Source organism: Patagioenas fasciata, chromosome 9 (genome assembly GCF_037038585.1).
Source record: "Patagioenas fasciata isolate bPatFas1 chromosome 9, bPatFas1.hap1, whole genome shotgun sequence".
NCBI classification, from domain to species: domain Eukaryota; kingdom Metazoa; phylum Chordata; class Aves; order Columbiformes; family Columbidae; genus Patagioenas; species Patagioenas fasciata.
In genome coordinates, this window is record NC_092528.1 from 6,560,778 (window position 1) to 6,578,262 (window position 17,485).

The 17,485-nt window shown below is 48.8% G+C and overlaps 1 protein-coding gene across 3 annotated transcripts in view; it reads right to left on the reverse strand.

The window, feature by feature from the left end:
• LOC136105063 (uncharacterized) overlaps positions 1–17,485 on the reverse strand; it is a 70,405-nt gene that overhangs the window by 38,337 nt on the left and 14,583 nt on the right. The window contains exons 1-3 of one of the 3 annotated variants that reach the window (XM_071812370.1): positions 13,735–14,628; positions 13,501–13,598; positions 8,187–8,284 (exon numbers count right to left, since the gene is read on the reverse strand). Coding sequence is in view for 1 of the 3 variants with exons in the window: in XM_071812372.1 (XP_071668473.1) it covers positions 8,187–8,192 (6 nt within the window). In the remaining 2 variants the exon portion in view is untranslated. The other 2 variants (XM_071812372.1, XM_071812371.1) reach the window with 2 other exon arrangements.

Genomic DNA, 17,485 nt, shown 5'->3' on the forward strand with positions numbered 1-17,485 from the left:
GGGCCAGGCTCTCACCACCCTCATGGCCAACAATTCCCCTTTATCCAGCCTGAATCTCCCTCCTTTAGTTTAAACCATCACCCCTTGTCCTATCACAACAGGTCCTGCTCAAAAGCCTGGCCCATCTTTCTTATCAGCCCCTTTTAAGTACAAAGAGGCTGCAATAAGGTCTCCTGGACGTTGCAGAAGCCCCACGTACACACTGGGGTTTCATAAGCAGCTTCAGGTGGGCAAACGGTCACTGTGCAGAGTCTGGCGAGACCGCACATGGGATGCTGTGTGAGCCTCGTCACCCAAAACTGGGGTCAAGGATGGAGAGCCCAGGCTGGCCCTGGCTCAGAGAAAGGCTATTTGGACCAGCAGAGCAAAGGTGCTTTTTCACAAGAGTCATCTGTCAGCAGAGCCTGACTCGTTAGTCTAAGAAAATGAAGGCGGAGAGGTGATAAAACTGTTCTCCCAGGAGGTTTAACACGACGGAAGAGAAAGCGCTATTTAAAGTGAAGGGACAACTTCAGCAAAAGGTCAGAAACCACCCATGAATAAATTTAGGTAAGAAACCAGAGTAAAGCTTCTCGCTGTTCAAACAGGGGAAAAGCCAGTGTAATATGAAGGGTTTTTTTTCAGCCTAGAGGAATGAGATGCTTCATCAGCCGCAGAAAGCAGCAAAGAGAGGGACTTGATGTCTGGGAGGTCCCATCCCAACCCTGGTGCTGTTGGATGCCAGACAGGCAAGATGTGCTGGAAGAGACAGAACCGTCAAGCGATTTAACTGGAAAAAAACACGACGAGTTTGAGGTTTGTGTCTGACACAGACCAGCAAAACCAAGGGAAACACAAATCAAAAGACCACGTTAATGCACAGAAAACCAGGCACTGAAGAAAGGCAGAAACTCTGCCGACAAACCAGCCCTGGCTGTCCCGGAGCAGCCCACGCGGAAATCCATACCGAAAATCATTAAACAATTACAACCTCCATCGGAAGGAGATCGTCCTTTGAAGATATTTCCCCAGAAACCTTTGTTCGCAGCTTTCAAATAACCCCCTGCCTCATCAGAATAATTGCCAGGAGTAAATGCTTTGTAGATCAGCAAACATTGAAGAGGAGAGGAAAGCAAAACAAGGCTGTGCGACCCTGTAATCTCCAAATACCACCGCACCAAGTGCCCTATGGAGATGTCACCGGCCGAGCATCAACCTTCCCAAGCCCCGGTGACCTGCAAGGAAACGGGCTGTTTCCAGCAGAAAAAGAGGGTTTTTTTCCTTTCATAAAATAGTAACTCCATGCCAGCTCAGCAGTTTGCCAAAGGAAACAATCCGCCTAAAAAAATCACCTAGCCAAAAAAAGAAAGGTCTAATACGCTGCCTGGTTTAACACACAATATTATCACTCCCCACAGACAGAAGCTTCTCTTTATTTCGAAGGTGCTTAAGCACCTGACTTCGGTTAGGCCTAAATACTTCTTGAAAATCTGGTCTTTCATGCAGAACCAAGATAATCTTTGAAGACACAGCAACTCAACAGGCTTTGCTCAATCAATCTCACTGTTGTTTTATTCAGCATTAAAAAAAATAAGTTCCCAGAGATGACATTTCCCCCAGAACTTGTTAGCCATTTATAACTATCACCTTAATCATTAAAAACAAACAATGAGAAAGGGAAGGGAAAAAAAAGTCATTAAGTTAATCCTCGATCTGGAATCCCAGAAGAGAAAATGAATTCGTTTTCAAGAGTGCAAGAATGAGGGGCCAACCTCCCAGGCCGTGTAAAAATAGGAGGACAAAGGGTAGGGATATGCTGCCACACAACATCGGGGGCTGCGGGAGGACGGGCTGTGAAGCTCTTTGCTATCAGTTCTCTCCGGAGCCTGGCAACCACATTGGGATGAGTGATTTCTGAGGACCTGGAGCAGCCCTGGGCTCCTGGGGAAGGGACATCCCTGTTTCCCAGGGAGCTCTGGCTGCTCTGTTCCCAGCACAATTAGCATCCCGCCCACCCACTGGTGTTTCTGACAGCCGAGTGGGCTCCTCGTCCCTGGCCAGACTCAGAAATTAAGGCAGCAAGGCCTGCGGGAAACACGGGGAGCTTTTATTAGTCCAGCTGACAGAGACAGAAACAAGGACACGTCTTGGATGCAAAGTCTACTCTTGTCTCATGAGACTCCAACCCCACATGCTTGTCAAGCTTAAGTCAATTTTTTTAAATTTTCCTTTTCCCATTTGGACTAATAAAGGTATTAATGGCTCTGCAGAAGCCATAGTTCACCACAATTAAAACCTTACCACCACTAAAACTAAACGACGATGTGAAATGCAGAAAGAAGAGCACTGGGGCAGGAGCGGGGAAGCATCTTCCAGCGTCGAAAAGTGGCTGCACCACAAGAAACTCGGCCAGCAGGTGGAGGGAGGGGATTCTGTCCCTCTGGTGTGACAGCCCGCAGTGCCGGGGCAGCAGCCATAGGGAGGACGTGGACCTGTTGAAGCGAGTCCAGAGGAGGCCATGAAAATGCTCAGAGGGCTGCAGCCCCTCTAGTATGGAGACAGGCTTGGAGAGGTGGGTTGTTCAGCCTGGAGAAGAGAAGGCTTTGGGGAGAGTTTATAGCAGCTGCCAGTAGCTAAAGGGACATACAAGAAAGCTGGAGATGGACTTTTCTCAAGGGTATGCAGTGATAAGACAAGGGGTGATGGCTTTAAACTGAAAGAGGGGAGATTCAGGCTGGACATGAGGAAGGAATTGCTGTCCCTGAGGGTGGTGAGAGCCTCACAGAATCATTTTGGTGGGAAAAGACCCTCAAGATCATCAAGTCCAACTGTTCCCCCAGCCCTGGCACTGCCCTATGTCCCTGAGAACCTCATGTCCGTCTGTCCAACCCTCCAGGATGGTGACTCCAGCACTGCCCTGGGCAGCCTGTTCCAATGCCCCACAGTCCCTTTCCAAAAGAATTTTTTTTCTAATTTCCAAATTTTTCCTAATATCCAATCTGAATGTTCCTTGGTACAACTTGAGGCCATTTCCTCTCGTCCTTCATTCACCTTGGACTTGTGTCTCTGTTACATACTTGCTGTGTTGTCACCGAAAACATAGGATTCATCTCCACAGCCGATAAGAACGATGTGGACAGACTTATCAGCAGGGCCTGTTGTGACAGGACTAGGGGTGATGGTTTTAAACTAAAAGAGGGGAGATTCAGGCTGGACACAAAGGAATTGTTGGCCCTGAGGGCGGTGAGAGCCTGGCCCAGGTTGGGCAGAGAGGTGGTGGCTGAACCATCCCTGGAGACATCCCAGGCCAGGCTGGACGGGGCTCTGAGCAACCTGAGCTGGTGAAGATGTCCCTGCTCATGGCAGGGGGGGCACTGGGGGAGCTGGGAAGGTCCCTTCAACACAAACTGTTCTGTGATGGACCAAGCTATGACGGCAGGAGGCCACCCACACGCTAACCACTTGCACGCATGATGCTAGACCTGGATCACGAATGGTGAGGCTTGGAAAACTGAAGCCTTTTTCCCACTTGGCTGCAGGAAGCGTCCTTCTTCATCACAGCACGGTGCACACGGCTGAGCAGGCTGGGCACTGACACACCAACCACAGCACCCACCTCTCCTGGTCCTCCCCACCACCACACTAGTGATGACCTCCCCACTACCGAGCTCTCCATCACCAGCTCCAGTTGCCACGTCCCCACCCAGCACAAATCAACGGGGCGTCATCTCGCGGGGTGAGGACGGGAAGGACCGGCGAACACCGATGGAAAAACCTGGGCTGGGGGGAAGGGAAATGGGGGCCCTTCACTTTTTCAGGCTGTTAACTGTAATTAGCCTGGTTTCTGAGATGTAATTATCTCGCAATCTCAAAGCAAACACCCCGGAGGAAATTGCACAGTTAAGAGACAGCATGGCATTAAAAATAAATTATGAGAGTCCTGCCCGCTACTGCTGCGGATCTGTCAGCGTTTTCGCTCTAAAAGCGCCGGTTTGGGGGAGCCGGAATCACCCGGCTGTGACTTTCCCTGCCAAACTGTCTGCCCAGACAGAGCATCGCGCCGCGTCCCTCTTACCGCGCAGGATTACAAACAACCCCCCCGTTTCCCTCCCCGTCGGGAGACATTCAGCTTTGTCACAGCCCAATTACGGCATCGCCACGCTCTGGGGGTGGGGAGGTTGCTTTGTTTTGGGTTTTTTCCCAGAGGAATTAAGATTCTGCAGGGTATTGAATGCGGGGCAGGAACAAAGCGTGCGAGGTGTTTGGAAACAAGGCAGCTGCTGACAGACCACAATGCTCCTTCGCCTTGCAGAAGGAGCTCCCCAGCCTTCTCTCCACTGCCCTTTTTGGTGCTGCTTGAGTGATTCCTGTAATTAGGAACCTGCCATTTGGGAGCGTCTTCTCCATCCACTGCTGTAAGACTCCAGCTCAGACTCAGCCCTAAATCCAGCAGAGCTAGGCTGGCTTAGCTCAGCAGAAGACCTCACCAACCTCATCCCAACATGGCACTCGTCTCCTACAGTAAGTCCCTCCACACGGGCAAAACTTCAGATCATGAGAAGCTGGGGGTGACTGTAACAGAGAACATGCCCCAAACCAAGACATCACACCCAGAGGAACAGCCCTGGAGTGAAGCAACACCTTAATGACTTTAAAAAGCTGTTAAGCGACACTCAGACACCTTCTCAACATCCGCAGAGAGCCAGGATGCCCCATCATCTCCAAATCATCATGCACATTACACAAAAGAACAACTTTGTTCCTTCCGCTGTAGCTGCGGTGGGCGAAGGACCCTCAGAGACGTGCTGAACCCCCATAAGATGTTCTCTCGACTAGAGTTGACCCAAAAAAACAGAGCATCGCTGTGCCTTTCATCAGAAACGCACCGTCACTCAGGAGCTCTGCAAACGGGCTGCTCCGGAGCAGCCCTGTGTTGTGTTTAATTAACAGATGCTTCTGGAGAACGAGATCCAACCTCCAGCAGCACCAAGCCCCACTCATCAAACCCCTAATCCTCCTTCCAGTACGGATCAGTCCCAGCGCCTCTCCTCTCCCACATACCCTGTCGCTCGCAGGATGCACAGAACAAATCTGGAGAGCCCATTAAAAGCCACTCGACTGGAAAATAGTTTCTGGCCTAATTCTAGCGCTGGGGTCTTAGGGAGAGAAATCTGACAGCAAGAGCGTGTCTGCGGGGAGGAGGAGGCAGAGCTGTTAACTACTTCACCAATCTAATATATAGCACTCTCCAAGAGTAATTAATAATTAATATTCGTAGCCTGCTTAAATCTGTTGACTCTGTAAACTGCAAGCCTCTCACTTAAAGGACTCCAGGCATGCTGAGACAAAGTGAAGAACATCCCCCGTGGAGAGACTCGGCGTAAACACGAACAACGGCAACTCCCGGCTCCTCAGCCCTAGTTTTAATCCCTCTGCTTCTCCTGCCCTCTTCATCTTGGTTAATTAAGCATAATTCCCTAGCGGCATCTCTGAGCAGAGGTGGCCAGCAGGACAGGACCTGGGGCTCTGGTCACTGCAGTGTCTTCATGGGAGCAGTAATGTCCTGGGTTGGCACAGGGCAGCGAAGTCACCAAGTCCAGCCTCCTCCAGATGGGCTGCTCAAAAATGGCACTTTTATCTCCTTTCAAGAACTTGGGATTATTGGATGGGGCTCTGAGCAACCTGATCTGGGTGACGATGTCCCTGTTCATAGCAGGGGTGGCACTGGATGAGCTTTGAAGGTCCCTTCAACCCAAACCATTCTACAACCCTGCGATTATCAACCAAGGCGGGTTATCTGATTTATACATAGATGTATGTGATTCAGGAGTTGGGCTTATGGCAGAGATCAGTAAGAGCTTTCTGTAGACTGAAATGCATAATCACAGCATTGCAACTGGTCTTGTAGAAGCCCCAAACCTGCCACAGCTCAAACCTTTGCCCTTTTCTGCAATGGCCAAGATGTAAAGGACATTTTGAGAAGGCTGAAGCTCTGCACGCTTCCCTCAGCAACCCCTGACCATCCTAAAATGATGATAACCTGGCTACCAGCCCTGCCTTGCTATTCCAGAGTCCAAGCACAGCCCCTGCCTGCTCTTCACCAGTATCCAGACTAACTGCACCACAGCAGGAGATCACAGAATTGGGAGGTTTAAAGTCAACGCCACCATCTAGTTCAGCTCACGGAGATGCAGCACCGCAAGCTGTCAATGTAGACCTGCTCTCCACTTCTTGAGTGACCTCGAGGTACCAGTGAACTCAAATTGCCCAAAAGCAACATGATAAATTCAGGGTAATACCAAGGTCACTCTCGGACGATAAGGTTGCTCAGGTCCACACAAACAGGCACTTTTTTGGCCATAAAACTGTAGTTTGCTGTCTTCACTCCAACCAAACCCTCCTTTCCATGATGCAGCCCATCATCCACTTATCCTTCATTCAAAGCTTCCCTCTTTTCCCCACCTTCCAACATTGTCACCATCTTAATCTGAGTTTCAGCCACCAAAAGACACCCGATGTCTAGACACCACGCTCATGGTATCTGTGGGATTGGGGTCATACAAGTTAACGTGTATCAGCAATATGTTAAATCCAAACTCCGAGGCTTGGTAACCCACTGCAGGTTACACACACTGGAAGGTGGAGAAGCGGAACAGGGCAGGACAGGTTTTCTTGATGGGAACCACAACTCCCAAGGAACAAGATCTTCTCTAAATGTCACAAACCAGAAGAACTTGAAGGTCTGGACCAAGAAGGAGGCACCTTTGTGAATGTGGCCTACGGGATCAGCCAAACTATCCTAATTTTGTGTCTGGAGCATCATCTTCAGGGACAAGCTGACCTCCAGAGAAATCACAGATCACCTTTGCTTCTGACTTTATTCAAGACTTGAAAGAGACCCTTAGTAACTTTTAAATATCACATGCTGCAGTAATTCAATACATTCACAAATTATGAGGTTTGTAGCAGATTTAGGTCATTCATGAGATGTGTATATTGTGCTTCCAAGTTTAGTAGAACACAAAAATATCCTTTTTCATTATAAGGAACCTCATTCTATCACCTGTATTACGAGATCTATTTTATCATAGTTATGCTTTAATCTGACGATGTTCTTCTAAGATAGAGGCACAACAGCTTAACTCAGTAAGTCACATTTTATACCTCACTGCCTATGTAAACTCTAAATCCTGTTTAGTTACTTTAATCAGTATTCAACAAATACAATCCCATTGAAATTCGGTTTCATTTCCAAAGTGTAATGGAAAAAGGCCTGCTCACGAGCATTCAGATGTGAGCACACCTAAAAATACCTAATCTCAGGAAACAATTATACATCTTCCCTTGAATTCATAATTTGCATTTAGAAAGAAGGAAAATATGCCCATAAATAATTTTTCACTAGCTTCCCACTAAAAGAAAAAGGACAATCAATGTGATTCTGTAGTTAAAAAGTACCAAGGACGTGGTTGTCCTGCAAAGATCTAAGTAGGTTTTAAACACTGAGAAACCAAACCCCGTGAGAATGACTCACGGGATAATGTAGTAATTTTTGCACTGTGGTGCAAAAGATGGGGATTTCGGGGAAAAAAGCAACCAAAGAAACCAACCTTGCCTTTAATTGCTTGTGTGTTTGTGCGTATTTACACTCCAAGCCACTAAGACCTTCCCTTTGAAGGCTCATAGTGATAGAGACACCCAATAACTCCGGTTCCCCCAAGACCTCAAAAACTGAAGGAAAATTAAGAAGTACTTTTCTTATTTCATTTTTACTGAAGTGAGGAAAAATAATTGTTGAGGTTTGAATGAAACCTGTTACTCAACTTACACAACATGTGTCATCTGGTCACCAACTGTTTATAAACAGTTTGGTAAGATTTCAAGAAAAAAATCTATGTGGTAGTTGAAATACAAAATTCAACATTTTCATCAGGACATGATGCAGAAGACAGGGAGGTAAAGGGAATCCTGTGGGGGGGTACAACTTCCCTCTCCCTGAACTGAGTGAAGTCTAACTACTTCCAAATGTTTCAGGGCTCTCAAATTTTGGGAGGGGGGCTGTGGTAAAAAAAGACTCGTATTGAAAAACACAACCTACCTAATCTGTCTTGGTTTTGTGTTTATCAAGGGAGACTGAGCGGGCCCAGAACCTCTGAGGAGTTGGGTACCACTGTGCGGGCAACAGGACTGCGCATCGCTGGCCTCACCTTCATCCCCGCATCTCCACCATCACAGCAAGAACACCTCTTCAGGTCCAAGCGACGGTGACTTCAAGAGATATCAGGGTTTACCACCAGGAACAGACCTAAATGCAGAAAAAGCATGAGGAAACGGCTGCTTTTTCTCTAATTTCTACTGTTGTTGGCATTAGCAGTTTCTCCGAGCGCGCCGCTGCTAATCTTGACACCCACCAGTGCTCCCTCCAAGCCATTCTTCTCCGTGTAACCCCCTTGGGTTCAACCCTACTGAGAACAACAATATCCCCCGTAAAAAAGAGCCGGCGAGGTTGGAGAGCACCAGCCTCCTCCTGCAAGCAGCCCCACAACGCCGGACAACATCCATTTTGCTAACGACTGGCATAATGACGGCATTCTTGTTAGAAACTGCGGAGATAACAAGGCAAACACTAGTCGTAATTATTGTAGAATGCGCAGAAGGCAATTTAGAATAATAAATGTTCAGAACGCGGCGAGCATGCAGGCACACAAAGGAGGTGCACAAGGACCCTCCTGATCGCATTGTCTGGAGGAACATGTTGTGTGGTGGGGCTCCAATTTGATACAGTCGGATCTCCCCCGTTCTCCTTGGCAAGGGAACCTGCTGGTTTTCCAGCAAAAACAAAGAAATAAAGGTGACCAAGCATGTCGGGAGGGGAGGACAAGCCCAGAGGTGGGGTGCTCCAGATCTCCATGGGGTTGTGCTGTCAAGTGCTCTTCCCTGCAGCCACCCCATGCAGGTATCACCTCAAAATCCCAGTAGGATATGCATTCTGCACCTGGCCATGCACCAGTTCCCACCTGCAATAAGCCTGTGACTGAACTGGGACATCTCGTCATGGTGGCAGGAGGCTGGTTACCATGCATGGGTCAGCCTTCACTCCTTATCACTTCCTGCAACTGCCTGAAAGCAGCTTGGAGCCAGGGGGGGTCGGGCTCTGCTCCCCAGGAACAAGCGCCAGGAGCAGAGGAAACGGCCTCAATTTGCACCAGGGGAGGTTGAGGTTGGATCTGGGAACAATTTCTTCCCCAAAGGGCTGTGGGGCATTGGAACAGGCTGCCCAGGGCAGTGCTGGAGTCACCATCCCTGGAGGGTTGGACAGACGGACATGAGGTTCTCAGGGACATGGAGTAGTGGGGAACGGTTGGATTTGATCTTGAGGGGCTTTTCCAACCAGAATGATACTACGATTTCAAGTGTAACGTGAATCACAGGCAGCAGTAGGAGATGAGAGGGCAGGAGAGAGACCCAAGGGAGAAGATGAATACTGGGGGTAAGAAGCAAAGACTGGAAGATAAGTGAAAGTGAAAGACCAAGGAGAAGGGCGCCTGAGATACTCTCATTTGGAAAGCTGAAGGATCCCTGCCAAAGCAAACAGTTGGACATGTAGGGCTCTACATGTCTCCGCTTAATTTTGGCCATCTGGCATTTACTGAAATTGCCTCTCTTTGTGTCTCCTACAACAAAGTGGTTTTGTATTCCTGCTTTCTCTCCCATTCCCCTCTTTTTCAGTCTAACATGGAGCTTCTCTCCACCTTTAATCTTACGCATCCCTGCAACAACTGCTGAGCAAGAACACGATGGTGAGGAATGAATCCCAGGAGGGCACCAGGGATGGGGGGCAACCACCTGCACACAGGTCCTGACATCCTACTCCTCATCTCATGTACTTGGCTCCCCTCGGTGCTCAATTTGGGAAAGTAACAGACTGAGAGGAAAGATGGGAAGAGAAATCAGAGCAGAAGTTAAACAGGAGAACAGAAAAGCAGGGAGGGGAAAAAAAAAACAACTTTAAAAAGGTGCAATTGCAAAGTGATGACAGGCTGGTGGAAGGGAAGGAGCAGAGCACGTCCTCCTCTCCCTCAACTGCCGTGTGATTAGAAATAAGCCAAAAGAGCCATTTTGGAGGGAACTCTGGCATCAGCCGCTCTCCTGCAACAGGGGCGAGAGACTGAAATAATCAACATTTTCTGCAGAACAGAAATGCAAACATTCAAATTCGCATCCGAACTGACAGTTTCCGTCAAAATACATCACCCTGACGTTCTCCAATTAAAAAAGATTCACAGACTCATTTCACGGCATAGCCTGCAGTCCCAGACCAGATTATACGGCCGCGTTGCCATAGTTTATATCTCCTAACTCAGCAAGAAACCTCGGAGGCTCACGATACGCTCCCAAGCAAGGAAGAGCTTTTGCGGCTGCTTTTCGGGAAGCCTGTCCCAGTGGAAACAAGAAAAACAGAAAGCAACACAACCACGAGGGTGGGGAGATGTTTCCTTTGTCCTGTTCAACCTCTGAACCTTCTGGAGCCAGAGCATCACTCGTTGCAGGACCGGACCCAGCAGACGCAGCCCGGCCGCGATGCTCCGGGTACCCGCGGTGCTGGAGCTTGGCGTGTTCTCCCAGGACCGCAGGCAGCTCCTGGGCGGCTCTGCCGACACAAATTAGCGGAGCTGAAACTTTGGATCGGTGACAGAGCCGTTCCACCTCCTGGGAGCAGTAAATTGTGATGCCGGTCCCTAAAGACCCTCCTTGCCATTAAGTGATTAATGAATTCATTAGCGCCTCTAAGAACACAGGAAATACGACACAGACAGCCTGCCTAGGCTTTGCAAAGTTGTTTTTTTTCCCCTCCTTTTAGGAACAGCAGAGAACAGTGACTAATTAAGCTATATGGCCCATGGCAGCACTACTACATTCATCCAGTAGGGATGAGCAGAACAGTGAGATACTCCATCTCATGCTCTGACCATCTTCTGTTCGACCCGAAACGAGATGCTAAAATAAGGGGTTTATTGCTATTATAAACCTTTCATTTGTAAGGTAAAAAGACCCCACTCTTTACAGTAATGGCTTTAAATGACTTTCCCAGTATTCCCGGACCAGGGGTGGAATGGTCCCAGGGTAACTGGAGGTAACAGTCAGGTCAAAGAGAGGGGAGGAGTTGCACAATGACCTCTCCAAGCCCTACAGAGAGCCTTAATTCTTGCCCTAAAGCCACGGGCACATGCTCAAAGAGCATTTCACCGACAGTTTTATTTACCAAATGTAGCACAACTGACAAGGCTAAACCCTGGGGATAAAGTGTGAGTGAGGCTCAGGTCTGACACATGCACTTAATCCAGGCAGGAGGTTTCCTACCCCCGTCTATCAACACACTCCTGGTGCTGCAATGGCTCCAGCCCAGCAGGTGACGTGAGCCAATTCGTCCCTGTCACAGCCATGACAAGTGCCACTCACCACGTGTGTGCCTTGGACGGGTGTCCCAGGTCCTGGGATCTCAGCCATGGATGGAGATGCCCCAGCAGTAGCCAGGCAGGGTTGGCTGTCCCACCAAGAAGGGACAAAGAAGGGCTCCTTGTCCCTCATTTCACAGAATCATTCTGGTTGGAAAAGTCCCTCAAGATCATCAAATCCAACCGTTCCCCCAGCCCTGGCACTGCCTCATGTCCTGAGAACCTCATGTCCGTCTGTCCAACCCTCCAGGGATGGTGACTCCAGCACTGCCCTGGGCAGCCTGTTCCAATGCCCCTTTCAGGAAGAATTTTTTTCCTAATTTCCAAACTTTTCCTAATATCCAAACTTTTCCTAATATCCAATCTGAATGTGCACTGGTGCAACCTCAGGCTGTTTCCTCTTGTCTTTCATTCACCTTGGACTTGCTTGTGTCTCTGTCATGTATTTGCTGTGTTGTCACAGCAAACATGGGATTCACCTCTACAGCCGGTAAGAAAGATGGGGACAGACTTGTTAGCGGGGCCTGTTGTGACAGGTCAAGGGGTGATGGTTTTAAACTAAAAGAGGGGAGATTCAGGCTGGATAAAGGGGAATTGTTGCCATGAGGGTGGTGAGAGCCTGGCCCAGGTTGGCCAGAGAGGTGGTGGATGAACCATCCCTGGAGACATCCCAGGCCAGGCTGGACCGGGCTCTGAGCAACCTGAGCTGGTGAAGATGTCCCTGCTCATGGCAGTGGGGGCACTGGGGGAGCTGGGAACGTCCCTTCAACCCAAACCCTTCTGTGATTCTATGAATTTCTGCAGAATTTCCTTTCCATAACCCAAGTGGAACAACTGTCCTTCACCCCAAAATGACACAGCATCATCAATGCTGGCTTGTGCCTTGGCTGTCCGTGTCCTGTTAAGACCCGCCTTGGGGACACGAGCTTGGGCTGCACCCAATTCAGAGCCAGCATGGGCTTGTGCAGAGCCACAGTGGTCCGAGGGGACAAGAGATGCTCAGTTCAGAACTCTTTGTGCCACTTGCGGACAAACAGCGGTGGCAAAGAGCCACCACGTATTCCTGCTGTGGGCAGGTATCAGGGCTTTGGAGGATTTGAAATCGCAGAGTTATCGGGCTCCAAAGACAACACAGTTTCAAAGACAGGTAGTAAATTGGAGAGGGCTCAGTGAAAGCCACTACAAAGATTAAAGGGCAGGAGGTATTGATTTACGTAGGAAGATCAAAAGAGCTATATTTGTATATAGTAGTTTAGCTAAGTGATGACTAAGTGTTTAAGGGGAAGAGTTTGAAGGACATAAACCGAGGGAGGGACCATTAGAGTGAGTGCAGTGAAGAGAGTTAACACAAGCAGTAAGTGCAAGGAAAAGGGAAAAGAGGGAGATCCCAGCTGCCTGCCCAGGGATGCTCCTCGGCAGGAAGATGTCAACAGCCCCACTGGCGTTGAGACCCAAGCTGTATTTGGCAAACCAGCTCCCCAAGGCATTTCAAGCCCCGTCCCGCACCTTGCTCACCACCCCTCCATTGCTAATACTGTGCCACCCCACCCAGAAGCAGGTGGGAAGGTCCCCAAGGGGACACGAGGCGAGGCACCGTCACAACCCATGCTGGTGACACCTCAAACTCAAACCACGGGAGCCCTGTGACTGCTCTGACTCACACAGTACCCCAGACAGAACCAGAAACAAGGCAGCGATGGATCTTAAATCCACTTCTGAGCACCCCGCTCTCCTGTTCCATCCACTACAAGGCCTAGGGATCTCATGCCCAGTCTTTAAAACTATTTAAACATTACTGGAGCTATTGCATCTTGTCTGGAAGTAGCGTTTGCAAAGCATTAACCTGAGCACGGCACAAAACCCAATCCATCTGCGCCGTCTGGTGACATCCCACCTTGTAAAGGACCTTCTGCTTGATTTTGCTTGATCCTGCAGATCCTGCGGTACACAGGATTTGCAAGGCTGGGACCACAGCCAGAATACCCAAAGCTATCCCATTCCTTGAGATAACGCAGATCCAGGTGAGCAGAGGTTGGTTAAAGTGACTTTGTACTAAGTGACCTACCTCAAGTTGATGGATGTATCCCCGGTGCTTCCAAGAAGAGCAGCAGCCAGGAGCATTTCAGAGACTGGTACCTGGGAAATCCTCCATGGAGAAGCCACCTGTGTGCATAGCATAGACAAAAAAACACGTTTTTCCCATTCTGGGAAGCCCGAGGGTGAGCCCCAAGACATGAGGGTGTGCTGGGGAGGACCTGGAGAGCAGATGTTTCATCAAACAGCTGGATTTTTAGCTTACCTCACCATTTCCTAGCTGCTTACTCCGCTAAAAGCTGCAGCTGCCCATCACAGCAATGCATAACCAACCCTTTAGAGAAGGCATTTCCCACCCTTAAAAAAGAAGGGGAAAAAAGGGAAAGATAAGCAAGACAAAGAGAATCTGATAAGAGAGAATGATTGAATCACTCTGCCATCGCCTGGGATATCCTGAAGACTTTATGGCCTCACTTCTCAGCCTAAAAATATCAACAAAAAGCTTTTGCTCTCGAATAGGCAGGGACCTCCCTGCAGTTTAGATCAATGCCAATGCTCTGCGCTCTGTCCACATCATTCAGCGTTTTATCCCCCATTTGCTGGAGCGATACTCTTTGCTGGGAACATTTATAGACAGCAGAAAGAGAGGTCACGTAACAAATAACCATGAGAACAGCACAGGTTACAGAGGCAGCTAAATGAGATCAGATACAAGGGGCAGCCTTCACGGCCCATTATAGAGTCACTAAATATATTTTTGTCACCTTGTCCTATCAGGTGTCAACAGAGTCCACTCCTGATCTGTGTGACCAAGCATGGATCCAAGGGGACAAACATGCGTACGGGGTTGAAGTGGATGACATAACACCCAGGCTGTTTCCTTCATCTGTACGTGGCTCCTCAACCACAAGCTCCATCTGACACCCAAAATCACACATCACATCTACAGGGCCTGGGTACTCTGATGCAACCGAATGCAAGATAACACCTCTGGGAAGCAGGAATGCAAATTACAGCTATTTAAAGTGTGAGGGATTACCTCAGAAAGCACTGACTGCAGCAAGGACTCAAGATGCTTTAAGCAGACTAAGTGAACATTCATGCAAGCAGGAACAGGAGCCAGGCTTTCCCCAACCTTTTGCATTTCCTTCCTTTCTTACCCACCACCTCTCCCCACTTTTACCCACAATTACATGACTCCGTGGGGAAAAAACAACCCCCTCCAACAGTTTAAATAGTGGCTCGAAGAGCCCTGCATTTACATAGCTTTTCTAGGAGATGTAAGGATGTCTTAGGCAGGTGACACCAACACAAAGGTTCACATAGGATGCTACAGGTTTGGGCTCAGCACCACCCTACAAAGGACAGGCCAAGCAGGACTTGGAGGTGACAACAAAGCTGCTGAATATTTAACCCTGAGCAAATAGCCTTCTAAGCCAAGCTGCCCAGCCCTTGGTGTCCACGTAGGGAATGAAGACACCAGTGAGCACCCGACACATGGATGAGACCTGGAAAAACTCATCACTCAGCTTGTTCAGCTTATCGAGGAGCAGCTTAAGAGATCACAAGATGTCTAGACATCTGAAACATGGAAATATCCTGGGTTGCAGGGGACTGCCCAGGCTTTGACAAACACATGGGCGACATTCAATGCCTGGAAGTTCAGGTCAGATAAATCCCAGAATATCGTGCAATTTCCCAGCAGGGAGGGAAACCGAACACTGGAGGAGTTTGCAAGGGTGTGGATCCTCCTTGTTTGACACCATCACCCTAGCAGTAGATAAATTCGAAGGGCCAGGCTTTAATCCAGCTCCTGGGAGAACATCCAAAGCCCAGGCTTGGAGCGAGCAGGGCTGGATGGCGCAGGACATGCCTCCACAGCCCAGCTCACCCTTCTTTCCTCAGTCACGACAAGCACAGGAAATTCTGCATTATCTGCTGCCCAACCTCAGAGATCCTCATTAAGCTGCTAGCTTAGTCCAATCCCTATCCCCCAAGACCTCAGCTGCTTGCCTGCAGACATAAGGAAGGAATTCATTTATTTATTTTCCTCCTCCAGGCTCATTTGGCCAGACAGATGTTGCTATTGCTTTTTTTTCCTCACCTTCCTCTGAATCGTGAGAGATTAACTCTGGCTGGGGACACCAGGCTGGAGTCACAGCCCAGGGTTTGCACATGTGCCACCTTCTCCTGCACCCTTTGGGGTTGGTTATTGTCACTGTCACCTCACCCAGTGACCCTGACAGCAGCTGCCGGAACATGCATCCCAAACCTGGAGAGTTTTGTCGTAGACGTGAAGGTTCACAGAAGTTTCGTTACGATGGTCGGTATCGCATGCAGAACTCGTAACCCGTCCATCGGATGCTCTCAAGTGATATCGCTATCCAGAGCCCTGCAGGACTGCCTAAATAAACACACGTTAAGAGTTCAAATTCATTCTCTGCCCTGCCCTGTCCCCTGTAAAACTCTTTGATGACTAAGCCCATTAGGGGAGGAGCAAATCTCTTCCAAATGTCACAGCTGATCTCCGCTGACCTTATCAAAGTGCAGGATCAATACACTGACCCATTCAGAGTAGGGAACCTTAAGCAAAAGCCAAAGAGAAAACAAAGCAGAATTTCAAGAATGGGAGTCGGGGGGAATAGAAATACCCCACTATGTCTCTAGAGAGTGAAAAACAAATGAGCCAAGAGTAACCACGATGCTTAGAATTATCATAGACATAATTAGTATTTGATAAAGCAGGAAATAAAACAGAACATCCATTCATCATGCTGACAGCTGCGCAACCATCTTGCAAAGGCTCTCAAGTGTTCGTGGTACACGTGTGAACCTTCAGCATCACAGGTACCGAACCAGGTCTCGGTGCTGTGGGCTCTGCAGGATGCTGGGCTCATCCTGGACTGGTTCTGAGCCCTTAGCCACCTGGATTGCAAGGATGAAGATGCACCAGTAAAGCGAGTCTGTGACTTGAGGCAAACAGGGACTTTCAGGCATCCTAGAGAACTGAATCGACTTTCCTAACTTCTGGCACTGGACCAGCTCCACCATCTCGTGCCTGCAGCAGCCATGGCTGTGAACCAGTTTATCACCATCTTGGAGAACACCTTGTCCCATTCTGCAAGACAGCCAGGCCACTGCAAATAACTTGCAGACAGACAGACAGCTTTGGAGGAGAAGTACAGGCAGGAGCCAATGAACAGTCCTGGGTACCCAAACAGCAGCAGACAAAGGATTTATGGTCAGACAGGACTCAACTTCTCAGCCCCTACAAACCATAAAGTGGCACCTCCATCACCTAATGCCTGGGCCCTGTGATTCCTTGTAAGATGGAAAAGTATTTCTGGATAAACTCATTATAAACCTTGCCATGAAGAGAACAATCAGCAGGTCAGAGGGTGCGAAGAGCAGCTATCGTCCCCATGGAGGAGTGTTCGAAGGAGTAGATGACAGAGGAAACACCCAATAAAGCAAAGAGAGGAGGAAAAAACAGTAAATAACTTGCAGGACTAGAGGCTCTGTCTAAAACAGGGCATTGCCAAAACGCTCTTCATAGAGCCCTTCCTCCTGCCCTCCCTCTTTATTTGCAGATCAAGCCAACCCCTCTAATTTCACCACCTTTTTTTCTGCCCAGCTCTTCAGAAACTCACCTCATTAACCAAACATAAGGCAGGATCCTCAGCTCTCCGCCCAACCACCTTTTTCCGCAGAGAAAGAGCACTGTGAACAATTTCTTTTGGAGGGAATCAAAAAAGCAATCAGAGAAAAGTCTCTGCCGTCCTGGGAAATTTTCTATGCGCTGGGAGTCTCATCAAACCAGAGGAGAGAAAGCAATAGCAAATTTAACAGTGCCATCCGTAGCAGACACAGATGGCTGCAGCTCCTAAATAAGCATTACATTAGTGTAAAGGAGAGGGAAAAAAAAGAATTAAAGGAAGAAAGGAAAATATAACAGCTGTATCTTAAGCCTGGAGGCTGATGCTAAATCTACGTTTGCAGATGCTTTCAGCAGTGGC